General features: G+C 44.7%; 1 protein-coding gene and 1 pseudogene across 2 annotated transcripts; one reads left to right on the top strand and one right to left on the bottom strand.

Moving 5' to 3' along the window:
- The first annotated feature begins 2,788 nt into the window (after window positions 1–2,788).
- Window positions 2,789–23,992, top strand: BRI3 (brain protein I3). 2 transcript variants are annotated; one of them, XM_090024442.1, is made up of 4 exons: window positions 3,567–3,659; window positions 3,757–3,829; window positions 5,118–5,232; window positions 23,222–23,992. In XM_090024442.1, exons 1-4 carry the CDS (start codon window positions 3,582–3,584, stop codon window positions 23,352–23,354), a joined length of 399 nt encoding a protein of 132 aa, XP_089880568.1. In that variant the 5' UTR covers window positions 3,567–3,581; the 3' UTR covers window positions 23,355–23,992. The 2 variants fall into 2 exon arrangements, with proteins under 2 accessions (XP_089880569.1, XP_089880568.1); XM_090024443.1 differs by lacking the exons at window positions 3,567–3,659; window positions 3,757–3,829 and adding an exon at window positions 2,789–3,104.
- LOC149854969 (U2 spliceosomal RNA) lies at window positions 20,407–20,535 on the bottom strand (annotated as a pseudogene).
- Window positions 23,993–26,469: the final 2,477 nt, after the last annotated feature.

Raw genomic sequence — 26,469 nt, forward strand, 5'->3', positions numbered from 1 at the left:
TCAGAATTATTTAGACTTGCATGCTAGGAGATTCACTCTTTGAAATTTGAAGGCAACTATGGGCCTGATAATATTGACAATTAGGCTTTTTCCTTTAGCTCATGGATCAATTCAATTCCTGCTCAAGTAAATGAAGGGACTTATATACTCTGTTTAGTGTGCCCTTGTCAAGTATGATTTGAAGGGACAGTCTTTGTTTTTCTTATGCTGAAACCACATCCACATGACGTTAGTGTGAGTTATTTCCCAAAAGATCACAAGTTGATTGCACAATGGAGCTTCATTTAGAAGGTGATACCAAATAAAAACAGCGATAGCAGTGGCCATAGCTATGGCTGTGTGTAACTTATCTCTTACAACCAGTTAACAAATGCATTATCACCCTCTCTACCTCTGATTCTCTATGTGAAGATCCACGTGACATCAGATGGGTACAAATTATATCCCTTTAATAAGTGAGACTGTACGTCTGGATGGGGGAGAAGTAACATGCATGGCTGTCCCTACGTGCCTCCTTCCCCTTGTCTTGTGGTTGTGTCACTGGTTAGGAGGCAGCTATTTCTCCTTTCTGGACGGGTAGCGAGTGATTCTCAGAGGAGCACCTGGGCTAAGCAGCACGGCTTTGTAGAGGAGGAGCTTACCACAAGTGCAAGTAGAGGGAGTTGCTCCCTTGCAGCGACTCTGGGGCTGTAACTTGCACAATCCTCAGCCTGCAGTGTACAATTATTTGTAAGGAGTTTTTACACCTCTCCTTTGCAGGAGGAAGAACTTTGCTCAGTTTCTTTCACAATCAAGGTATTTAAAATCTTATCCATCAATTTTCTCATGGAAATCATCCCTTGTTGAGACACAGCCCATTCTGCAATTCAGCAGTTTCAAGGTAAATAATTTAATCCAGGATAAAGACAAACTTCCCCTAAAGAGTCTTGTAAGCCCTATCTAGTTAGTTTTCCTTCCGTCTTCTTATCTCTTCCAATCCCTCCCCAATTTCACTTCTGTAGAAGGGGGATTTCTCTCTATTTAAGATTCATTTAAGGAAGTGTCCTTATCCCTAATGAGAAAGGATTGTGTTACATTTGTGTTTCAACAAGACTTCAAAAAGCTTTTATAGCTTATACAAAACATACACAATTAATATACATCAATGGCACCTACACCAGGAGTAGGATTTAGTTGCCCCTGCATCCCTCCTAATAAGGGGAACGTTGCAGGTCTAGAGGAGAGAGAAAGGGTAGAGGCCCCTGCTGCCTCCCTTTCCTTTTCTCATGGTCCCAGAGCAAGACTGGATTTCAGATATCTGAGCTCTATTCCTGGATATCTGAGACTTGGTGTGTGATTTGGGGTAAATCTGTTTGTGCAGTGTTTGCTTGTTTTTTTACTTTTGTTTCTCAAGTGAGAATCCTCCTTCCCTGCCCTGTACAGCTGTTTGTGAGGATGAATCCTTCAGTGTTTGCCAGTGCTTGGTTACCAGTGACAGAGGCCAGGCTGGTTCCTGGACTGACAGGCAAGCCAGGGATACGTCAAGTAGAAAATGCTGGTGTTTCATACATTTCACAGAAGGAAGAAACAGTTCTGAGAAGGGCCATACTTGGAGATGTTTAAAATGTGGTCCAATCTATCCAACAGCTAAGAAGAAAGATTTTATAAACCAGAAATAGTCAATGCACCATGACATCACCAGTTCAGACATGTTCAAATACAGGCTATTCTTTAATTGCTCTCTCTTTTCTCATCTCGCCATGTTTCTTTTTAGATCCTGAAGACGTCTTTTCTTGCTTCTTTGGGTTCCCTTTGCCTGCTTGCTGTAGTATATCCTCTTTAAAATGCTTCTCTCATTCCTGTCTCCCATAAACCCCTTTAGCTCCCCTTACAACTCAAGGGGTTCACGCACACACAAGTTATTGCAAAATCACAGGTCTCATTTTTTCTTCTGATGTGATCGTTCTGCAGTGGGGTCCGTGCAGACTGACTTTACCCTCGTATGGAGCTTGCCGAAATCACGTAGCTTCTGCTGGCATACAGGGACAGGCAAGGCTTTCTTAGGGCGATGCATTTTATTGGACCAACTATGTATGTAGCTGAGGATAAACTTAGACAAGCTCTCAGATGTAAGCCTCCTCAGAATGGTTTACATTCGAAAGCTTGTCTAACTTTATCCCTACTACACAGTCGGTTCGATGAAAAATCTTGCCCCGAGAAACCCTTTTCCCTCTCGTAATTTCTGGACCCTGGCGGCTGCATCCCCTTAACACCACTGCATGTAGGGCTGTCTCCAAACACAGGCGCTCCTCACTTTACGTCGTCCCGGTTAGCGTGATTACACCGCGGCTCTGTTGGAGAAGATGCTCGTTCAAAGTCCTGCGACGTTCACGTGTGACGCTGTTTGGTGGCAGCGGCCTACGGGCATCGCTACTGTGACGCAACTGGATTCCCTGAACATCGTTTTTCAAGAATGTAAGGAGGACGTGAAGCGAGGAGGAGTAGCCGCATCCCCTCGCTTCCCTCGGGTCCATCCTTCCCGAGCTGGTGATCTTTTCATTCTGCGCAGACCCAGTTGGCCACCTCAGGGGAGGACCCTTGGGACAAGCGAGGTTGTTAAAACCTCAGAGGCCCGGACAAGGTCCTTTGTCCAGCAAGGGAAACCAACCCCCCCCCCGCCAAACCCTTGCTTTGAAGGCGCCCCAGCGCCACTCCTCAGGCCTGCGCCCTGCGCGGTAACAGGTGGGCGGCGCGCGCGGCGCCGTTGGGCCCGGCCGGGGCGGGCCGCGTGAGGCGGGGTTTCCTGCCCCGCCGGGAGCCGCGTCACATGAGCCGGGTCTTGTGACCAGCCCCGAGCAGCCGCCGCCGCCGCTGCCGCTGCCGCGTCCACCACGTTGCCGCCGCGCGGGGCGGGGGTCGCTTTGCTGCATGCGCCGCCCGCGGCGGGAGGTCGGGCGCTGAGCGGGGCCGGGCTCGTCCCAGCATGGACAACAAGCCGCTGCTGCAGGACAGGCCCCCCGCCTACAGCCCGGCCGCGCACGACTACGGGCAGAGCAACTACGGCGCCATCCCCGGCGCGCAGCCCGGCTTCCAGCCGCCGCCGCCCTACCCCTACCCCGCGGCAGGTGGGTGGCGGCCGGGGCCGGGGCCGGGCGGGGAGTTGGAGCCCGGGAGAGCAGCGCCCGGCGGCCTGGCTGCCCCGCAGCCTGCCTCCCGCCCTCGGGAAGTGCCGGGTGTTTGTTGTGGCCGCAGGGAATCGCGGAGTAGAAGAGAGCCGCTCCTTGGGGCCCGGGATTGCGGCACGGTTATAGCTTTACCGTTGTTGGGGGCTTGCACATGGTTGGGTCCAGCCCCTCTGAGCTTGGGCAGGAAGGACTGTCATTGCTTTCGCGCTGTGCACTCCTCTTTTGAAATCCTCGGGTTTGTGTTGTGCATCGTGCTTGCCTGGCACCCTTGAGGGTGGTTGTGGTGCCCTGGCTGTGGGTCACTGGTTTGCCCGTGTTGAATGCTTGGCCTGGAGTGTAGAGCAAGCGGTGGTGAAGTTACAGGTGATACCCAGTCCCTTGCCATCCCCCACTGCTTGAGACCGCTGCTGAGGAGGGATGTTCTCCTTTACCTCGCTGCAGTTGTGCTTTGCTTTCTGGAAGATGCTCCTTAATCACCGAGTTGCTGTGCAGAAGGTCAGAGCCTGCCGTTGGTTTGAGGTGGGGTGCTGTTGTCGGGACAGTGCGCAGAGACTCACAGTAGCACCTGAATTTTGATTCCTTCTTTCCAAAGCCGCCTCCATCATATTACCTTCTGCTTGTATGTCTGTGCTCATGTAAATGCACTCGTGTTGGATCCTCAGCAGGTGAGCATGTCCACTGTTCTTGGCTCTGAGGTTGGTGGCACTTTGATCTAGTTAAACACAAACTAGGTAACATCACTGGCAGCTTTTCATCTTGGATCATTCCCCCCCCCATTTGCAAAATTAGTGATTAGGTTCAAAGGGAAAAATCATGTGCTTAGACTTGGGCTCTGGTCCTGTAACTGTGATTTGGTCCACTTGATTTTTGGTGTTTGTGCTTGAATCTCTTAAAAAGTTGAGCTTAAAGATGATACATAGCATTTCAGAGTGTACTTGCCTGCAAAAAACCCAGCTGTTGTTCTCAGTTACTGATTCCTGCCCTCCATCCCCCCCCCCCCCCCCCCCCCCCCCCCCCCCCCCCCCCCCCACTGAGTTAGTATATTTTTCTGCGATTTGCTAGGGAAGAAAGCAGAAGTAGAGTTTTTCTGAGAAGTTTATTAAATGTGCCTTGGGTGTGCCCTCCAATTTGGTAGTACGTTGATGACATTGTTGTATAGAGTTTGTCATTGCTTTTCTAATGCGTGCACGGTAACTATTTGTAAAGTTGTTTATGCTTTTAAATACATATATTAAAAACACAGTATGCATACTAGTTGGGCTGATTGGGTTTTCCAGGAGACTTCATTTCTTATTGTGCTCCTCCATTTCCTTTTCACTGTATCCTGCCTCCCCTGTGTTTGTATTAGTTGCAGTTTAACTTGGCTAGAAAGTATCTGGCTAGAAAGAGAGGGGCACATTTTGTCTCAATTGGTACGTGTGCCTTGGTGGGACAGATAGCTAATAAATAACCACCAGACTTGAAAGTTGTGACCGTTGTTCAGCTGAACTGTTTTCCCTTTTTCCCCCCCCCTTCCTCTTTTCTGATAGGATTTTGAAGACTTTTCAAGCTGAGTGCTTAAAGTTAATTATTAGCTTTCTGTGCAGTTTAGGCTGAAGTTGCATTGCATATTCAGGTCTGTAAAGTCCTTTTGCTTGGAGATAGGCTGTTTTAAGTGTTCTAGCTCAACCTTTGATACAAGCTGTTGTGTATGAGCTCCTAAATCCTGAGCCAAACACTTCAGGAGTCAGTCTTGCTGCACACTGAGTTTCTTGAGTCGTGTCCAGATGGCAAGTCCTTTTGTTCATTTTAACCAGATTCTCTAGCATCTGGTGTGTTTCCTTTGTGGAAGGATGGACCTTGTTTCCCACTTTGTCATTGGCTGATGGAATTTTTGCTGCCCCTTTTGTTTCTTGTTTTAAATATGTGAAGATTTCATACCCAATAATTCACTTGCATTTCTTTTATTTCTAGGATATGGTGTTCCACCAGGCCCGCCGCAGCATAACTGTCCCAATACGTACACCATCATTCAGCAGCCTACTACCACCACCTCTGTTGTAGTAGTTGGAGGCTGTCCTGCCTGCAGGTACAGTTATTCTTTTCACTTGCTTAGTTTTTTTTAAATAGATTCAGTCCTATTTATATACGTCTATCCTCAAAATGAGGTACTTTAGTTTTAAATGGATATTATTACTGAATTAGTTGAATTAAGTAATTAAGTCAGATGCTTTGACTCAGCCTGTCAGAAGTGCTTGCCAGCTGGTAAGAGAAATAGATTTGTGTCAGTATAAATCCATTTTTTGTCATGGAGGGGACATAATGTTTTTTGTAGCCTAAGCAATATTTTAATAGAAAAATTTGTCTAGGTTTTGGCCAGTATTTGGGGGAGGGAGAGAAGTTTGTTCCATACATTTGGTTTGAGACTTTTGCGTAGCTTGCATAGCTCTTAAGAAAACCTGAAATGTCCATTCCCTGTCACTACTGAACAAATGCCCAAGAATGGGCAGTTTTCTATTTTAGTATGGGTTTGCACTTTTGAATTGCTGAAACATCTATCCTGCTACGAGAAGTACATTTTGAAGAGAGGGGAGGTTTACTTGCTGCAGAAGAATTGGTAGATTAACAGACACGAATTGGTGCGAATCCAAGATGAGACATGAGATTCAGAGGAAACAGATGCAAGCTTTTTCCTTTTTAATTACAACAAACAAACAAACACTCTCACAATCTGCCCTTTGGAAACTAGCAAGAGCAGTGGTAAAAAAATAAGATCCTAGAAAATAAGATGGGGAGCATGCAACCCTATATGTGCATTTTGTATTCTTACTTGTAATATTTTTGTTCAATTCCATCCATTCCTGCTGCAAAAGAATAGAACAGAAAGAGGGTGTTAAGTGAGGAGTGATATCAGATTGATCCAAAAAAATGTGGTTTTTTTTTTTTTTTTGGATCAGAAGCAGTCTTAGGATCTGATTGTAACACAGTGAAAAGGGCTACAGTTCTTTATTTTACAGTAGGGGTGGATAGGAATTGTACTTAGCACTCTGCAGGGCTGAATGCTTCTGAAGCTGTTGAAAATAGGCAAGGCCATCCCTAGAGGGGGGCAATTTGGGCGATCACCATGGGCCCTGTGTGTTGCGGGGGGCCCCATGGAGCCAGGTGGAGTGGTGCGGTGACTCTGTGCTGCTGCTGGCTTCGCTTCTGGCACTCCCTCCCATTCCCCTGCTGAATCTGCCGCCAGCTTCCTTGCATCTGGGCATGGGGCCCTGTGCAGGCTGATTTGCCCTGGGCTCTGCACCCTCTCTGAAAATAGGCATTTAGGATTGGCATCCACCAGAATACCCTGAATGGTATTAAGTTTCAGGATGACGAATGAATCTTGCCACAGTGTCAAAATGATGTGGTCTGAGGCATCCTTTGGCCTTGGTGGGATAGAGGGGTTAAAGCTTGTCTTTGGGAAGATGGATAGGAAGGATTGATGCTTTTAGAATGTGTATTTAATAAAAGGATAACTAGTATGACTTGTTACGTAGGGATATGGTAGATTCTGTCCCTGAAGTCTCTTTAAAACACAGGTTGGATAGCATTTTAAAAAGATGCTCCAGCTGAAGCAGAGAGTGATGCAAGATTTACTGGCTAATTCTGTTGCCTGTGTTGCGCAGGAGGTTGGTTGTTTCGGGAATGCATTCAGGAAATGAATCCCTGGGACCCCTGTTAACCATGTGACTGATAGTGTTGACATTATGCGGTGTCAACAATGTTGCAGTGGTTGCAATGTTGCAGTGGAGAGCTTGGACAAAACCTTATTGTGTTTGGCATCAGATGGTTTGTGATAGGGCTGAAGAAGACAACAGGCTGCATCTGCTTTGACTAACCAAAGAATTAATAGTATTATATCTGAAGCACAGGTCAAAAAAAGGGATAGACATAAAACATAACCCACTTAGGAAGCATAGGGGAGGAAGTCCTGTGCTAGGGCGACTAATACTTTCTTATTTGGTCTTCCCTGCCTCTTTGTAGCTTGGGAGCAGAGCTTTGAATCCTCCTGCCTGACTTCTGAAAAACTCTGCAGTAGTGCTGCTTTTAGTTCCCTGGCCTGGAGATGTACATTATATGTGGAATGATATACTTATTTACATAGTACACTGGGTTGAACAATGTGGGATGCTTAAGAGGGTACCAGGGTATTGTATTACAAAAAACTTATGGAATATTTAAAAAAAAAAAAAAAAGTGCCAAGCCAGCTTTTCTCTCACCTTCATCATTGTCCTTAAGTGGCATTACCGGAGAGGGCTTGCCATTGCAAGATAAACCACATAATGATTCATGTTTGTAGCTTTTTGCTTGCAGCCTTGGGGAAATTGAACTTTGAGGAGTGCTACTACCAGCTTGTGAATTTGTCTTCATATATAGTTGTGGGATGCAACTTCCTTTGTGCTGTGTTGGGAAAGACTGCCTATGCAAATTGAAATAAATTACCTCCACTCAAAATGTTCCTGTGAAGATCAAGTACATGCAGTCCTTGTCTGCCTTCTGGATCATATTCTACTTCACTGGCACATGTCTTGCTCTCATGAGTAATTATCCTGGGATGACAGGTTAACATAGCCTAGTATTATAGAACGTGGCAGCCTAAAATTAAAGTGGCCAGAATCCAGAAGTGGTTGATGGTGGTCAATGTGTGTATGTGTTTCTGGTTAAGTATATAGGAAATTCTCCCACCCTCTGAAGGTATACAGACACCGTCCAAAATGGGAGGGGATTCTCTTGTGCATTTTACTTCTGGCCTAGGCATGGGAGAGCATTGTTGCCAGCCAAATATTCATAATTCCATTGGGTCAGTGCATTTAAAGCTGCATGGAGCCACTGCTGATTCCAGTGCCTACACATACATTCCCTGTTTGCTTTGTCATAAATCCAGAGGCCCCCAACAACCCTGTTGGCTCAGGCCCAGAAAACATGCAACCACCTATTTTCTCTCCTTTTCTAATCCAACCCCAATCTGTAGAATCCTTTGCAAGTAGAAAACCAGACAGATTTTTATTGAGCAGTAAGCTTTTTGGGGAATCCCTTTTCAAAATGAAAAGATGTTTAAGGAGCACTCTTAACTAATCCTGCTTTTAAACTGTTTTATGCCCCAGAATTGCTTGCCCTGACAGCTGCAGATTCTTGCCACGTGTGGGTTTTTTGTTTTAAATATTTATGTTGGAAAATGAAATCAAGAGACTTATTTAGTTAGTTTCACTTTCATTTTTCTGGTATTGCAGCTTTTGGGTGGGGAAACAACAGGGAATATTTCTTTGTGTGAAAAGCAGTTTGCATTGCCTGCATGTGTTAAATCTAAAAAATTGTGACCGTTTTTCCTGGTCTAAGGCTTGCTAACGCCTGTTCTGTTGTAACCTGGGCTGGATCCTGTACCTGCTGCCTTTCCAAAGCAGTGCAAATCTGGTTTAAGAACCAGTGCAGTAATTCTCATGCCTAGCCCCAGTTGTTTTCTGCAGCCCCAGCTCTTGTGGCAGCAGAAGGCCTTGTAGCCAGAATGCTACTGCTGATCCCACTTGGGGGCTAAATTGGCCTGTTGTCCCAATAAAGATGGCATGTATTTTGATTTAGCTTAAAGATCAAAGTTGAAAACTCAAGAAGTTAAATGGGGATTTAGCTCTTTTTAAATGTTCTTAGACACATTTAGGGAAATGGGTGAAGTTCACATTTCCAGTAACACCTGATACTCAGTAATAAACATGCAGTTGTGTTTTGTGAGTGAAACCACCTTCGGGTTTCCATGTAAGATTGTTATTGATGCAGTTAATATAGCAATAGGGGCTGCTGCACTGTAGCAAAAGCAAGACCTGACTGAGGAAAAAAACACACATTTTTCAATTTGTTTTGCATACATTTCAGTTTGTGCTGTACTGTGCAGCCTGATACATCCCTGTTATGTGTTAACAGTGGTGCTTTGCTACATTTTGGCCACAGCAGTTGGAACACAGAATATACTGAAGGCTTATACAAAGTCTAGCCAAAGAAAGTTGATGTAGCAAATTCAGCCATTGTAGTTAATTCAGTAAGAACACTAGAGTGGTAATCTAGGAAGAATGCTAGAGTGGGTTTGTGCCTTTCTTACAACAGTGGATATGAAGGATTTGATAGAGAGACAGATGATTGGGTGGTAAACCTCAGTTGGGTCACAAGTGACAGCTGAGCACAGCCAGTTCAGAACTTTCCTCTGGGATTTGCATTCTTCTGAGACCATCTGGCTTAAGAGGAATAAATTAAACAGTTGGGTATTTTGCTAATAAAAGTCTTTCAGACAGGCCTGGTTAATTGCACAAATGCCTTGTTTAATAGGCTTCTATAAAAATACTGACTTAGAACTGGGCTCCCAGGCTTTAATGCAAATGATTCCCTTCTTTGGATACTAGAATGCCTGAGCCAATGGAGGGACCCTTGTCCAGGTATCGGTGTATAATGGCAAGTTTGTACAGAGGGGAAAAGAGCTTTTTACCTATTGGGTCCTTGTATGAATCTGGCTCATCGCATAAGTGACCAGAGCTCGTACTAATTTGATGGCACATGAGAAATTAGATGCTAAGAATTGTTCCGTACCAAGCAGCCCGAGTCCTCCTTACATAGACCGTTGTGTTTGGTCCATGCATTTAACATCTTGGCAAAGCAGCCGAGGAGTTCAACAGGGAGGACTGAAGCCACGGAAGTTGTCTCTTCAGGGGCTGCAGTGCATGGGTTTTCCATAGCGCCAGTCCTTTTTTAACAATTCCGGTGTCCTAGAATCTTGCCCTAACAGCATGCATGCAGGTAATCCTGGCTTTCACTCATGGGGAAATCTGCACAGAAGTCAAGTTCCCTCCCTGCTTGGGAGAACCAAACACAGCCTCTTTGGTTACCTGACAGCCTTTGTGCATCTCTTTCTGCTTTTTAAGGGGTAAAGAAGCTGATCGAGATGGGTAGTAAACAACAAATTCTCAAATATTTTAATTCGGCCTTCAGCATAAAAGTACTATGCTGTTATTTAAAGGGTAGTAATTTATGTGTACCTGGAATCTTTTGCTCCTGGAGCTCTGGCCCCTTGTGTGTCCTTAAGATACTGATATCCTGAGCCTTGACTTCAAGATAATGTTTATCTAAATGTTTAATTATCCTTATTGACAGTCATTTGAAACGAAATGACTTTTCTTCACTGCTTGAGCAGCTGTAGCACAGCCTAAATCTGAGATGCGGTGTGCAGTATAAATAAACCTTCCCTTTTTAGATTTGGGAAGTGGTGTAGTTTTTAAATCGCCTTAAATCTGCTTATGCTGTAGGACAAAATTTACTTTTAGTTAGATTAATAAATCTGCTGATTTGAGTACAGTTAAGTCCCTCTCTGCTCTTGTGGCTCAGGTAATACACGTAAAACAAATGCTAAATTCCTTGCAATCTGTGACTCCTCCTGAAGTAGTTTCCCCTTCTAAATTGAGCAACTGGCTAGGACAAGGCAGTGACTGCATAGACACACTTCACTTATAATTAGATGGTGACACTGAAGCAACAGGTGTCAGAAAATATCCACATAGTGGCTATGTAGTGAGCATACTGCTAGAGACGAGCCTTTGTTACGAGAGCTGACCCTGAAATAATAGGCTTGTTGTAGGGGAGGCCACCCAGCATGGTCTGCTCCCGTTCTGCTTCCCCAGTGGCAAAGTGCCAAATGCAGTTGGCTTAGCTACCTAACTGGGAGCCACATCCACGTTTCTCCTCTGTTCCCGGCACTGGGATGCTTTGACATTTTCAGTGTCTTATACTGCCACTGACAGAGCTGCCAGTTCTGTGTCAGAGGTTGGGTATGGCTATGTCTGCTTTTTTACTAGTAAAATGTTGTGCCGTTTGCAGTGCTAAAGAGGTATTTCAAATAACTCGGGTGGTGGAGCGGGAAAAGAGGGTGAGGATAGGGAAGCTCAAAACAAGACTCAGTTAATACAGCAAGGACACTTGCTGAGCAGTAGAATCAGGTCTTGCAAGCTTGCTCTTAAGAGGGTTAATTTCAAGAGCTTGGACCGCAACCATCCATTCTCCGGCTTGTAGTCATTCAGGGCTGACCAGAAATGCATGAGATCTATCAAGGTATTTGTTTAATCATTGTATTTGTTTTGTATTCCTTACTTTGATCTAGCCTTGAATGGCCTTAAGGTCTCAAAGTGTGGAGAGAAATGGATGTATAGTTATGGAAGGATATGGAAACAATGTTTTAAAATGGTATTCTCAGCACTTATTACATAATAAGTGCCTGCATGTCTGATAGGAACACTGAATGCATGTGAATGAGGAAAAGATACTATTAATATAATGCTAAGATCACACAATTGGGACATGCAAGGACTTTAAACTTAGTATGTATCATATATCCGAAGCAGAGGGTATGTTGCTCTTGAAAACTCATTACCTTAAGTGTATAACATGAGCTGGCTAAAAGGGGGCTTGACCTTTTTTCCTCTTCTAGCAAGCAGATAGATGTTCAACCCTGAAAACTGAAGCACTCCAATTGACTAGTCAATCTAGAAAATGCAAGCGTAATACATATTTTTTTAGGCCAGGATAGAGGTCTTTGCATACAGAGAGACACAGACATTATATGCCATATAGCCAGGCCACTCCTTCCTATTTTGTTAAATTTCAAAACTCCCTGAAGCAATTGCCATTGACTAGCAGTTCTTGTGAGTTCTTAGTGCTTCCATAAATGAGACTTGTTATAATGAGGTGCTTAACCGGAGATTGGAGAATCTAACTTACAGCTCGCAGACATGAATATTTTGGCCTTCTCTATCTCCCCCACCCCCCGGGTATAGTCCAGCTCTGCCTAAATAGCTGTTGGAAATCTTTTAGTATTTGAGGCTGTCCTTGTAGTCTCATGTCTTTAGGTAAATGAAAAGTATTGAAAGCTCTTTAATGGAAGGAAGGCAATACTGGACCTTGGACATAACAATTCAGAAAGTTAAAGGCTTGTATTCTATGCAGATCTTTCTTTCTAGTCTTCTAATTTAGGTGACTGAACTAAAATAAGGCTGTTGAGAAATCTAGCCACTGCATGGTAAGAAAACAGGATAATATATACAGATGCTGCTGCTGGAGCTGATGGTGCAGATTGTTTCGGGGATAGTTAATAGTCTAGTGTTGTCAAAATGGGTCTTGTCAAGGGAAACAGCTGGGGTTGAGATGACCAAATAGAGAACCTCTCTCCCTTTGCTTATAAGGCTGTCTAACTGAAGCTTCCCTGCTCTGGAGCAGAACATTTTGAACTTTGGCTCTGCGTCTTTCTGTGGGTGGCAGCCAGCTTTCAGGCAGTTGGGTGCACTGATGCTGAGTCTGGTGTAGGATTTAGCTGTTCTTGAGACTGCTGGGCAGGGGGGGCAGAGTTGTGTCAGAGTTTACCACATGATGATATTTCTTTCAGGCTCATACTGGGTCCATCTCAGTCAGTACTTCATCTTGCAGTGGCTTTCATGGGCCCCTCTGCATTATGGGGATCAAGGGAAGGCTCAGACATTGCTCCCATTGTCTGAGTGATTCTGGGCTTGAGCCACCTCTGGAGCAGAACTTTGACATTTTTGTTTTTCTGGACACTCGCGGATAGGTCTGGATACCCTGTGTACAGAAGATGCTTGCTTTTCAACACTGGGTCCTTCCTTGTGGCTGTTAGGAACTATCTGGCTGGGTTGCTTTGCTAGTGAGTTGTGTGTGCAGGGAAGATGCAAGGTATGAGGCATGAGTCAGTGACTGGCCCCACTCCAAAATTGTTTGCCTGACCAGACCACAGCAACCTGGTTTTTTCTACCTGTTAACAGACATTGTTGTGTTTGTAGCTGGTAGGGCTTGGATTAGGCATTCCAGGAGTTGCATTAGAAATGCTTTGTGGACACATGGCTTGTCATCTATGGAGTCTTTTGTAGATAACTGTTACCTTAAAGCTTTGGTTGGTAGAGGTGCAGAAAAGGGTATTCCTTTGTACATCTGGTGCTGTCTCCTTGTTTAAGGAGACTATTTATAATGCTGACCGGTGTGTTCTTATGGCATCGGATGCATAGACATATGAGTTGTTGAAAAATTTTTGGATAAGGAAGTCTAGCAGACTGCATCATGAAGATTTCCAAGCCTGTATCCCAGAAACATTTGGTGGGTTAGTTGAGGTTTACGATAGTCTAGGATCATTCCTGGGATCACTCTCGTTGATGGCTTCTGAATGTGGTGTTTTGGGTTGGAGTAAGATTGTTTCTCCTCTGGTGTAACCATGTGATGAAAAATTAGTTACTTGACTCAAGTAGAGTGATCTTCCTCCGTTCAACCAGGTAGAAGGGTATGACCAACCCTGCATTTTTCGTCTACAGAGTTTTAAAAAGATTAACTCTCATGACTGCAAACACTTGGTGAATGCTGCATGTACTAAGGAAGGAGTGACGGACTGAAGCTTGTCTTTCTTAGGAACCTAATGTTTCTCCTCTGAGCCAGATATAGCAAAAGATGAAAATCATCTAAAAAGAAGAACCTTAAACATTGAATCTTGATGATCTGATGATGAGGAAGTTCATGGAAGTTCAAATTCATTCCAGATTTGAATTGGTGGATTAACCTGTTGAAATGTCAAAGACCCAGGATGAGACACCAATACTCTCCCTTTTTGGATTTAGAAAATAAGGAAAGTAAAAAGCCCTATCCTAGAAGCTCAGGGCATCTTTTCCACTCCTCTTATTGCAACAGCATTTTCTACATTATTTTGCAATTTTTGACTTCATTTTTTTCAGAAAGGAATGAAAACCAACAATTCTGGAATTCCCCAGGGTTGAAGTGGGGCTGGTGAGGAAATGAATAAAGCTCCTTAGAAGGTTTGGCTCGACTCTCCACTGTAGTGTGAAACCTGCTGTCAAGAGGATATCAGAGATGAGAATGGGGTGGTGGATCATCTGGCAGCTCTCTGGTTTCAGTGCCCTCTTCTGTCCCATTGTAAGTAGAAAGGGCTGCTGCCCAAAAGAGGCTTGTGGTCTGTCGTGCTTTCTTGGAAGAGAGAGTAGAACATACAGTAGAGAATGAGCAGCAGCAGCGCTAGAGCTTACAGACTGTTCAACTCAATGGGAAGATGGTCTCTGGGTTCCTGGGTAACCCATTGACTGGAGTCCAGATGACATTTGCATGGCCCAGTCAATAGCGTTGGGGAAGGAACTGGATGTTTCAAAGCAGCCTCCCTGGAAGCTGGTTATTGGCTGCTCCTCTAGTACGTTCCTGTGCTGTGTGTCTACCTAAAATAGTGGCAGCTTGACACTGCACTAATGCTTTTTTTTGGCAAAAAACCATTTTTCTGTGGGAAACTCCCCTATTGGAGGCTAACCAACTTCTCTGCCCCTGTTGCTTGAGTATTTACTGAATCAAAAAGGGACTAACAGATGGTTGGATCTTTATGCTGATGTGTGTGCTCATGAGAGGACACCCAGGCATTCAGTGCAGCCACGACAGTGCTGGCTAGAAGAATCTGATTTGTTCATGTACTTGCACCAAGAGTAGAATCCATGTGGACAGTTGCTCAAAGAAGCATCGTGTCTTTTAAGGTCCTTAGACTGTTCTAACAAAGGTACCTCACTTGGGGAAATAAAATTACAAATGCTTCAAATAATCACTGCTAGTATAAACTCTAATCCTGCGTCAGGAATGCTTTGTAGATGGACATGGAACAACTTGAGCATCAGAATGTTGAGAATATTATACAGCATAGTTTGTCCTATATCTGAAATGCATCTGAGTTGAAATGCAGTTTCATAGATTTCATAGACATCAGGGCTGGAAGGGACCTCAGAAGATCATCGAGTCCAGCCCCCCGCCCAAAGGGCAGGAAGTCAGCTGGGGTCATAGGATCCCAGCAAGATAAGCATCCAATTTGCTCTTGAAGGTGTTCAATGTAGGTGCTTGAACCACCTCTGATGGCAGCCTGTTCCAGACCTTAGGGGCTCGGACAGTAAAGAAATTCTTCCTTATGTCCAGCCTGAAATGGTCTTGTAGGAGTTTATGACTGTTCGACCTCATCATCCCTTGGGGTGCTCTGGTGAACAAACGTTCCCCCAGATCCTGGTGGTCACCCCTGATAAACTTATAGGTGGCCATCAGATCACCCCTGAGCCTGCGCTTTTCCAGGCTAAAGAGCCCCATGGCTCTCAGCCTGTCGTCGTAAGGTCTGTTTTCCTGACTTCTGATCATACGCGTGGCTCTCCTCTGGACTCTCTTGAGCTTCTCCACATCCTTTTTGAATTGTGGAGCCCAAAACTGGACGCAGTACTCCAGCTGCGGCCTCACCAAGGCCGAGTACAAGGAGAGAATGATGTCCCGGGATTTGCTTGAGAAGCTTCTATGGATGCAAGCCAGTGTTTTGGTCACTTTACTAGCCACAGCATTGCATTGCAGGCTCATGTTCATCTTGTGGTCAATGATGACCCCCAACTCTTTCTTCCATAGTGCTAGCCAGCATAGCACTGCTGAGCCTATAAGGATGCTGCAGGTTTTTCTTCCCAAGGTGGAGAACCTTGCATTTTTCGGTGTTAAACACCATCAGGTTCTCATCCGCCCGTTTGCTGGGCCTGTCCAGGTCAGCCTTGATCACCTGCCTTTCATCTAGCATGGATGCTTTGCCCCAAAGTTTGGTGTTATCGGCGAACTTGGCCAGTCCACTCCTGACTCCAACGTCCACATCATTAATGAAGATGTTGAACAGTATGGGTCCAAGGACAGAGCCTTGGGGGACCCACTGGTCACAGGACACCATGATGAGTGACTGCCAACAATTACAACCCTCTGGGTTTCGAGGGGCAAAGCAGTGGCTTTTCTGCTAGGTAAACTAAGTAGCCAAACTCAGTAGGTATTTTGAGAGAGGCAATTCTTCTAACCACTGCTGTAGACTCTGCACTTGTAAATTCCCTTCTTCGCTTGCTTCCAATCTGTGGCATTTACAATAGGTGCCTCTGATTTGCTCTGTCCTTGGAAACATCACAGCAGTTGAGCATTAGCACCTTGCTGTCAAAGCATGATTAACTGTTGCATTTCAAGGTCACTCCAGCCCCATTCTCTTTAGCATTTATTTTTTTTGTACAGGGAATCCAGGAGGATGGACTCTTATTGAAGTGGCACTGTTAAACTTAGATTATAATTTAAGCCTGTTTAATGGTATGGTTCAATTTTTTTCTGCTTCCTAAATCCTGGGCATTAGCGGACTTGGGATATATGTTTTAGGTGTGAGGTCTTGTTTTGGATGCTCAGTTGCATCATATGCGCGCACACATGCACATGCTAGGACAGTGATTCTCAACCTTTCTAGACTCAAGGCACCCCTGAGTAGACCAGAGAGACTTGTGAATAGATTCAAGGCCTCCCTTGGAAAATGCCCAGCTCTTAATTTTAATTCTCTTTAAGTCCTACAAAAAAATAATAGAGCAGTTTTTCTGTTGCAAACAACTCAGAAAGATCATAGCTATGGATTTTATTTGAAATATCTGTGTTTGTCTTGTGAATCATGTTTGCAAACCTAATGCAGCTTACATTGTGTGGCACCCTGCAGCACCCTTGAAAGGATCTTGAGGCACTCCAGGATATTGTGGCACCCTGGTTGAGATCCCTGTACTAGGAGCTAGAAACAAATAATTTTCTTGCTGATTATATATCAGTAGATGACAGATATCTGTAATTATTTTATTTTTAATATTATAAGATCACTTGCATCAAACCAGTGATGTAAGGGGGAAAACCCATCTGGTGTTGGAGATGCTTGCATGCGCGTTTACAGTGCCTGCATGTTTACACGTGCGAGGGAATGCTGCAGTGAAGTATGGCAGTCTGCTCTGCTTACACAGCTGTGAAAAACATTATGTATTATTGTTTGGCACATGCCCAGCGCCACCAACCGTGCCACGGGTGTACTTACGGTACAAGTGCAGTACTGCCTTACCAGCAGATGAATCTAGTCCTCTCATGATGTAGCATGTCTGGGGTGTAAGCATTGAACTTCGTGGTTGTGTTCCTTTGTACAGCCTGGTGATGGTGTCTAGACCTGCCCTGGCACTCTTACGCCTTGGGGAGAGCGGCAGCAGGATGGTCCCAGGCATTTCTAAGGGCACGTTGGTTCTAGACCCAGGAGCAGGAAATGTTGATGCTTCTACATGATTCAGCCTCTGGATCTCTCTAGCAGGGGAGCCTCAAAAACAGTATCAGTTACAGCCACAGGCAGATTCCTACCTTTCTGCGGGAGAGAAGTTCCTGTGACTTGTGAAGCACGCATGTGGCTTTCTAAAGTCCCAGGCCTGTGTACAACTAAGTTCCTTAATCTGTAGCTCTTGTAATGAAGTGTTGGTGATTTTCACCTAATTCTTCAAAAATGTAGACCTGTGAATCATTCTCTATTCCTGGGTGGTGGCTTCTTTTCAGCTACAGTAGTTGTTGAAACTCTGAGTGGCCACAACCAATCAAGCCCTTTGCATCCTAATATTTGTTCTTCATCTCCCGCCACCACCCCAGAGCAGATCTGTGACCCAGGTAGGGAGTGTGTTGACAGTTAAAAGAACCAGGCATGCCAAGCTGCATAGTAGGCTGAAGCAGGAGTTTGTGCCTGTAGTTGTCTTCAGTGCTGGCTCTTCTGGTAGCTGTGGATTGCTGCAGGCAGGGTTGTGTTGTTGTGGAAAACTGCTAGGGGTTCTGGGATGTTATATATATAAAAAATATTTTTTAGGGCCTGTTCAAGGGACCTGTTTAAAATACAACATTCATAATCCTGACCACTGCTAGAGGTCCTTCCCTTCAAAGGTGAAGCATGCAGTCTGCATCCTTGAGGGCATACTTGCATTCATGAGACTGGTGATTACCTAGCCACGTCCTGAGCAAAGCCTTACCTTCAAGTTCTCTGAGACTGCTGGGTGAAAAGCTCAGTGCAAGCTGTGAGAAAAGAGGAGGCTGATCTGTTCAGAGTCATGTGGCATCATTACGGGATCTGGCAATGGAAACCTGGGTCTCTTGGAGCCAGGAACCTTCCTTGTGATGATTTTCTTGCCAAATGTATAGGCTACCAGTGAACTGTAACAATGGCTTTTCTATAGTGTGTGTGGAGCCAGGGAGGCCTTGGTGTCTGCTTCTTTAGATCATGAGTATTTCTAGCTCCAGTGTGAAATTTTAGTTCATTTGTCCTGAAGTCATCCAGGTATTCTTGACAATTTTTAGGGATTTTGAGTAAGGCATCTACATTCTGTTCTTTGGATTCTGTTGTCCATCCATGCAGCCAGGTGAACTCTTCTAGTACGATGTACCAAGGGCTGAGGGTGAGTAGAGGTAGACTGGATTAAATGATTCCTAATTTGGAGTAGCTGACTCTGTGGATCCTATTACTCAGGAGGATGGAGTCTGGGTTTATTGAAGGGGCGATAACGGCTTGCAAGAGCTCCTTTCTAGGTCTTGGCAGCTGAATTTTTACTTGTGCTCTACTTCTCAGTCTTTATACTTCAACTTGAATGTGGTGATCTGTGGAAACGTGGGAAATCACTTATTTAGGGACAGGTCTGAGTGAGGGACACCTCACTCTCCAAAAAGTGATCATAGTGTTTTACCACTGCAGGGTGGTACGGTCTAAAACATCCTCAGGGTCTGAGGGTGTGCCATCCTCGTGGTTTAGTTTGCACCTAGGACATGCATACTCTAACTTTGAATGGTTAGAATCACCTGTACTTATCTTGGATCACCTACTTGGCTTTTTTCTTGCTCCTGGCAACTAAATCCCACTGGAAGGTAAGTTCCACAGTTTAAGTAGGTTTGAGGGTTTTTGCCTGTTACATTAATTGTCCAACGGGTTCAGTTACCCAGGATGAGAGGCTTCAAATCCTAGTTTTAGGTCCTGTAAATGTAGTGACTGGAAGCTGGACAAGCCTTTGGATGGGCTTTACAACTTTGGGCCACATCCTCAACCTTTCTCACTTCAGGAATCTGGATGAGGAATACAGTAGGTTGTGGTATAAACTTTGGTGTGAGGTGTGCTAGGATGGACCAAAGCAACCAAGAGGATGACTTCAATCCATTCAATCAGTGCAGTTAGAAATCAACCCATATTTCTTCCCAGTGGAGCAAGAAGCAGAGTTGGCATCCAGGGTGAAACTTGTGGGGGGAGGGCCTGAGAGCGGGGAAGGGAGGCAGTGCCAAGAACTCCTAAATAATCCATGGCTAAGCTCCTTCCCACCCCACTATCGCTCTTAGTGTTGGCAGCAGCAGCTGCCAAGGACTGGTTTGGAAATCCTGCCATGGGTATGCTATTGGGATGCAGGCTGTGGAGGTGGGGGCAGTTGCAGCGCCCCTTCTGCATTGGCACCTGAGGGGTGAGCAAGAAGGGCGCCACCTAGTTAGGCTATTATTTCTTCCCTTGGAGTGCTGGCACGGTTTGGAAGTGTAAATGCCGAGTTAGAGATTCCTGTCGGTTCCGTGTGCAACTCTTCAGTGATTGGTTTGTACCCCTTTTCAAAAAGAAAATCCCCAGCATTGCAAAGATAATATTTTACAGCTAATTTGTTTTGCTCTGTAAATATCATTTGCCTTTCTGCCAGACTGGCAGCTGCGTGATCATGTTTTGCTTAGCAAGTATAGTTTGTTTTGTCTCTTTTTTTTTTTTTTTTTCTCTTTAAAATGTATTTCTCAAAGAGAGAGTCTTTAAGACCCATTATTGTCTGTCAGCTGACATCATGGGAATAAAATATTGAAACATCATGCTTACATATAAATAAATGATCATGTGCAATGTACTGGAGATGCTTTTAACCAGATTTGAGTTGCAAGGCCTGCAAAACTAGGAGGGCCAAGGTAGAAGGAAATTAGTACAAATTGTAGGAAATGGCATGTCTCTAATGGCACTGTCAGATCAAAGAAATCCTTTTAGTAAAACTTCCAAATTTAAAATGTTTATATGTATTGCCAATTCTTATCTGTCTTCACATTTTAGACTTAATTCTGCTAGCTTTTTATACTCCTTTTAGTCTCCTGATCAGATATACATAGTAGAGGTGCACCGATACACAGTCCGATATGAGAGCACCACTGATATAAATAAAACTGACTGTATCAGAAATTGGCCTGATGTGGCCAATTTAGTTTGGCTGATAAATGCCTGTGCATGCGTGCAATTGCCCATCAGCTTGGAGACCTGTGTGCAGCTGGTAAGTCTGTGGAAGTAGAGGCAGGCAGATTGAGGCCTTTTTTTTTTTTTTTTCTGTTTTTTTGCACCGGTCCTGGAAGCACTGCAATACCAGGTCAATGCATGGAGTGGAGGGAGCATGCTCCGGTTCCACCACCCAATACCAAAAAGAATCTGCTCAATATAGACCTCCTATGGAGGACATATCACCCAGAGTGGGCAAATGCATCCCTGCAGTGAGGGAGCGGGAGGGGCTGGGGTAGGAGCCACTGCTTGTCCCAAGGGGCAGCAGCTCCTGCTGCTGTACGCACCCCTGGGAGGGCACGGGGAGTGGGGTGGAGGAGGGGCATGTGGCCCAGCATCTGCATGGGGTGCAGGTGGGGTGGGCTGCAGCTGCACTGGGCTCTTCTTGGTAGGTGGTGGGGGAAGTGGGTTGGGCTTGGGCTATGCTCAGGGTGAGTGGCAGCGGCACTGGGAAGGGGGGCAATAGGAGAGCTACGGCAAATTTTTGTGGTGGCTGCAGTCTCAGCCCCTGACAGGAAGAGCCTGCTGCAGCCCTGGCCTCAGCTTGAAGCAGCAGCCTGCCCTGCCCCTTCTCATGTCCTCCCAGGGTGTGCACAGCAGCAGGAGCTGCCCCCCCCCCCCCAGACAAACTGTGGCTCCATCTGGCACCCTGCTGAGCCCCAACCCCAATCCTCCCTCACCACAGGTGTGTTGATCTGCCCCCACCTCCATGGCCCGGCCCTTCCCTCCCCTCCCCTCCCCCCTGCCCTTCCACCACAACAGACTTACCAGCTGCACACCGCTGTATCAGAAATTAGATTGGTATTGGCTGATATGCCTCCTTAAAAGTTGACTATTGGTATTGCCCCCAAAATCTCTCAGTGCACCCCTAATAAATAGTTTCCCTTCTCCTAAGAACTTCTGCCCTTACCTGTGCTAAGAAAGAAGTGAACCTTTTGTGCGTCTGCAGCTCTATGAACTTTGTGCGAGAACTCCAGAATCTTGGAAACAAACTTGATAAGTAAAAAATCATCTTAATACCTACAGTCAGAAGCACATAGTGATAGCTTTTTCAGTCCTACATCAGGGTTTGCAGTCTGAAGTTAGTGAAAATTGAGCTTCTAAATAGAACTTGTTAGTGCCTTTTGATCATTATTTAAACTCCTGAATCTCTATTTATACCACCTGTTTGTGTGAACCTTTCCTATATATTGTGCCTCAAGATACTGCAGATAAATTTGGGAACGTTTGAATAAGGAGTCTAAGACTCTGCTCCCAGGGAAGTGGAGTTGAGAATATGGCCAACAGATTCTGCCATAGTGTGCATGCGTGCATTTAACCCAATCTGGGAATCAAACTATGGTAGTGATAGAGCAGATATCTGAATTGTTCAGGACCTGTTACCCTTTTCGGGGGAACAAAATAGCCTTCCCCAGCTCCACACTCCACCCCCACATTGACCCATCCCATTTCCTAACTCAGGAATGAAACTGATTGCATTCTATGTACATGGAGTAGCTGACTTCTACTGTGCCAGTTTTCATGTGAGCCGGGTGGCTCATGGGGACATGATGTGCAGGCAGCCAGTGTCAGTTCAGATGTAGCCCTTGGCTGGAAACTGAGGGGGGTGGGAAAAGCACTTTGGTACTGTATAGCTCATGTAAACAGTTTTTAACTTCCAGAAAACAATGTGCTGTTGGAAGCTTTAGACCCTCTGAAAATAAAATTACCTATGTAAATGTTTGCTAGAAGCAGGATTAAAGAATGAGGAGGCAGAAGAGTAGTAGATGTTGGGGACTCAGCTTCCATAGGTAGCCTGAGCTTCTACCTTGTAGAATCTCAACTGCAAAGTCACATGTTAACTAAGCAGTGGTAGTAACTACCAGCTTCTACAAATATTCTTTTGATTAAAAATTAGAATTCAGTGTCCATATTCACACCATTTGGATTGATTGGTGGCATCTCGCGTCAGTCCAGAATATCCAGTTCTGCAGCCTACAAATTGAAAAAATTAAGGTATTGGCTCAGGTAACCTTGGTTCTTGTCTTCAGAGCAGTGCCTAAATATGTCCTGGGTGTGCAGGGTCAGTCAGGAGCTCTACCTTGGAGCCAGGTAGTCTGGCCAGTCTTCTAGGAGGTGCAGATTTGGACCATCTCCAAAGAAAATGTCCAAACCTTGAGAAGTCAGAGTATAAAGGGGGCATTGCTATTTCTTCTTCTAGTCATTCTCCAGTTTCTTGTTTTGAACTAATGCCCTCTCAATACCCCAAAGATCTGGCTGTTCTCATTTAAATTAGCCTACTTCCACATACTCTGGGAATCAGCAGTATGGTATTGAGAGCACAGAAGACAGCTTCTGCAGGCTGGGTTAAGGCCCAGACAAAGCACAGCAGTCCAAAAGGGGAATAGCTTGTTCAGTTCTGGGCTGGAGTATGTGGAGTAGAGACGATTTTCAGGGTATATACACTCTGTGGTCTAATAAGTATTTGAACGTGCAAATTGCAGCTTTTGGTGAGGAATTATTGCTTGGTACGTCTGTAATACAAAGGCCACCCATGCCGCATTTCAAATCCTGTTCCAATACAAGGAGGTGGTAGATCCTCTTTCAAAAAAATGTTTGTTAAAATTGAATATAGGCTGGGGGAGTGGAAAAGGAATCCTTGGTTCTTGGAAATGGCTGACCCTTTCCAGAACCACTTTGCCTGAAACAGAAACCCAGAATTGTAAACTTTCCCCTCAAGTAATTAAAACTTGTCAAAGTTGTATAAGCTGTGTTCACAGGGTCTTATAATGTAAGATGTTGGGAAACTTCAGAGGTATGATCAACATCCCTGCCTGTGCTAGTATATCCATGGAGTCTGTAATTGAACTTTTCCCCTGCTTTTTTACAGAGTTGGGGTACTGGAGGACACCTTCACCTGTCTCGGCGTCTTCTGTGCCATTGTATTCTTTCCAATTGGAATCCTGTTCTGTCTTGCACTGAGGCAGAGAAGATGCCCGAATTGTGGGGCTGCTTTTGGCTAAGGGATCAAGATGAATCTATTTCTGGAGGCCAGCCTTGTTAGAGTACTCTTTCTAATGTAAATGTCATGTACAATCACTTTATTTGATTATGCTTCAGACCTGTTTTGTAAAGTGTGAAGAAATTAGTTTCCTGCATGTAATTTAAAATGTAATCTTTTATAAGCATGTGTATTGCAAAACATGAAAACCCACCTTGTTTCCATGTTAATGGCACCTTTTGAAACTTAAATAAAATAGCTTCTCTTTTTGCAATCTTCAATGTGTGGCTAAACCAAATCACATATTTGAAGTTACATCATTATCTGCTGGTTTTGCCTTTGCATCTTGAACAAAATACCTTTAAACAAATGAAGAAAAAAACCCAAAGTTTGCCACTTAGCATCATTCTTAAATAACCAGGGCTGAGTAAAAGTCTGCTCTCCTGGTGTGTACACACACACACACACACACACACGTACACACACACACACACGTACACACACACGAAATACTAGAGGCGTGAGTAACAAATACTTATTTTTGAGATTTGAAATAGTGATGCTATTTAATTACATGAAGACAGAGTAATGGGGGATTGGTTACCAGCAAGAATCCAGATTTTAAAATTGGAATGAGAATAAAGTGTCTTGTTGTCTTTGCATTGTTTACTAGTCCAGGTTTTGTGTTTGTTTGTGTTTTTGCTTGGACTACCTGAATCCTGAAATCTGTTACTTTTTCCAGTGCAGTTTTAGAAACAAACTGGGTTAAGATGATAATTCACAAGTTAACCTGGGAAATGAAGATAATAAAGTAAATTTTTCCCCCCTCAGTTATGTCACGAGACTCTTCCAAGACCAGCAGTTTCTTCATTAAGAGTGGAAAAGAAGGGAGTTGGAAAAAAAAAATGAGGATGGTTACTAAGGCGCTGCCAAAAGCTGCAGAATGAGGCTTCTAAAGATAAAGAAGAATGGATGCTCAGGTTAGAGGTAACTAGGGCTTCTCTTATACACAGATTTAATGCAGTATAGCCCTGATACGTGGCCATAATAAGTGGAGTATGGCACTGATTTTAAAGCAATGCATCTAACCAGAACTTTACTATTTTAAATATTTTAGAGATGCAGCTAGATCAGGGTGGCCAACCTGCCATGTGGCAGTTCAGGGAGGGGGCAGGCAGCAGAGTAGCAGATTGAAAGGGAAAAGGGATTAGAGAAGCTTGATTTCTTTTTTTGTTTGCTGAGAAGGTGGCCTCCACTGAGCTAGCTGAACTGCAGACTAAAGCTAAGAAACTTTAACTAAGGAAAAATGACAAGTCAGTGAGGCAAGTATTGTAATGATGGCCACTACTTTTTGTTCCTCATGGAAGTAAATGCACGCTAGTTTCTGTCTTCAAAACTGACGGCAGGCATGAGGATGGGTCAATGAAATCTTGCTTTGGGATTTGATCACTTTAGAAAATCAGATGTTGGATACAATATTATCTTAGGATTTTTATTGGTTTTATAAGGGTGATGCCATTTAGACTGAAATATTTGGGACAACACAGAAGGTAATTGAACAAGTTGGGAAAGTACAAGGTGCTTTAACAGGAAGCAAATAGCGCCTTTTATGAAGTGTTTGATCCTAAGTCAGTGGTTAATAGTGGTATTATTTCTCTCCTATTAATGTCTCTTATAATGCTAAAGAAACTAAACAGATGAACACTAGTTAAAGGTGGTAAGTCAGATTAAAAGCTTTCATTGTTTCATAGCCACCCCCACAAGAAAAGAATAATGTGAAACAGCGTAATAGGGGAAAATGGAAAGATGGGCTGAGGCATCAGGGATTGACAACTATGATTAGCAATTGAGTAGAGTAGTAAAAAGCAAAGCAATTTTGGGACCCTAGAGGCACAACATGGGTAACCTCTGTGATACCAGGGCTCTTAGCGTATGGGTTCCATGAGACTAAACTGTGATGTTAGGAGTTCAGATAAGCACAAGAAGCAAGGGAGTCTGAAGAGCAGTATAGGAATATTAACTAAGTGCATTTCTGCTAAGAGAAAAAAATGCATATGGAGTAGAGTACTACTGCTCGAGTGTTGCTAATTACACAAAGGGGTCCACCTTTTGGGTTGCAACTTGAGTTGTTCTCTCTGTCCATCTCCATTAGTGATTATCAGGTATCGAGGAACAATCCATATGGATTCACTAAGGGCAAATCATGCCTGACCAACCTGGTTGCCGTCAACTATAAGATGATTGACTCTGTGGATGCAGGGAAAACAGTGGACATAATGCACCTTAACTTGAGCAAGGCTTTTGATATGGTCTCTCACAACATTCTCGCCAGCAAGCTAAGGAAGTATAGGTTGGATGAAGGGACTGTAAGGTGCATAGAAAACTGACTGGATCCTCGGGCTCAAGCAACAGTAATAGTTTCATTGTTTCTAGGGCCAGAAGGGACCTGAGTAGATCATCTAGTCCAACCCCCTGCCATGGTAGGAAATAATACTGGGGTCAAATGACCCCAGCAAGATGTTCATCCAACCTCCTCTTAAAAACCCCCAGGGTAGGAGCTAGCACCATTTCTCTTGGAAGTTGGTTCCAGATTCTAGCCACCCTGACCGTGAAGTAGTGCTTCCTGATATCTAGCCTAAACCTTCCCTCTGCCAGCTTGTGACCGTTATTCGTGGTCACTCCTGGCGGTGTTTGGGGGAACAGTGATTCCCCCAATGCCTGCTGATTTTTTTCCCCCCCCCAACTAGTTTATAACAGGCCACTAGATCCCCCTCAGCCTTCTCTTTTGGAGACTGAACAGGTTCAGGTCCCGTAGCCTCTCCTCATCGGGCCTGCCCTGATCATGCGAGTGGCCTCCTCTGGACCCTCTCCATGCTGTCCACATCCCTCTTGAAGTGTGGCGCCCAGAACTGGACACAGTACTCCAACTGTGGCCTGACCAGTGCCGCATAGTGGGGGAGGATCACCTCTTTGGACCTGCTCAAGATGCATCTGTGGATGCATGACAAGGTACGTTTGGCCTTCCTAACTGCCTCTCCACACTGCCGGCCCATGTTCATCTTGGAGTCAATGATGACCCCCAGATCCTTTTCCGCCTCTGTGCTGACAAGAGGGGAATTCCCCAACCTGTAGGTATG

Source organism: Crocodylus siamensis, chromosome 12 (genome assembly GCF_052110815.1).
Source record: "Crocodylus siamensis isolate JL-2025a chromosome 12, ASM5211081v1, whole genome shotgun sequence".
Classification (NCBI taxonomy): domain Eukaryota; kingdom Metazoa; phylum Chordata; order Crocodylia; family Crocodylidae; genus Crocodylus; species Crocodylus siamensis.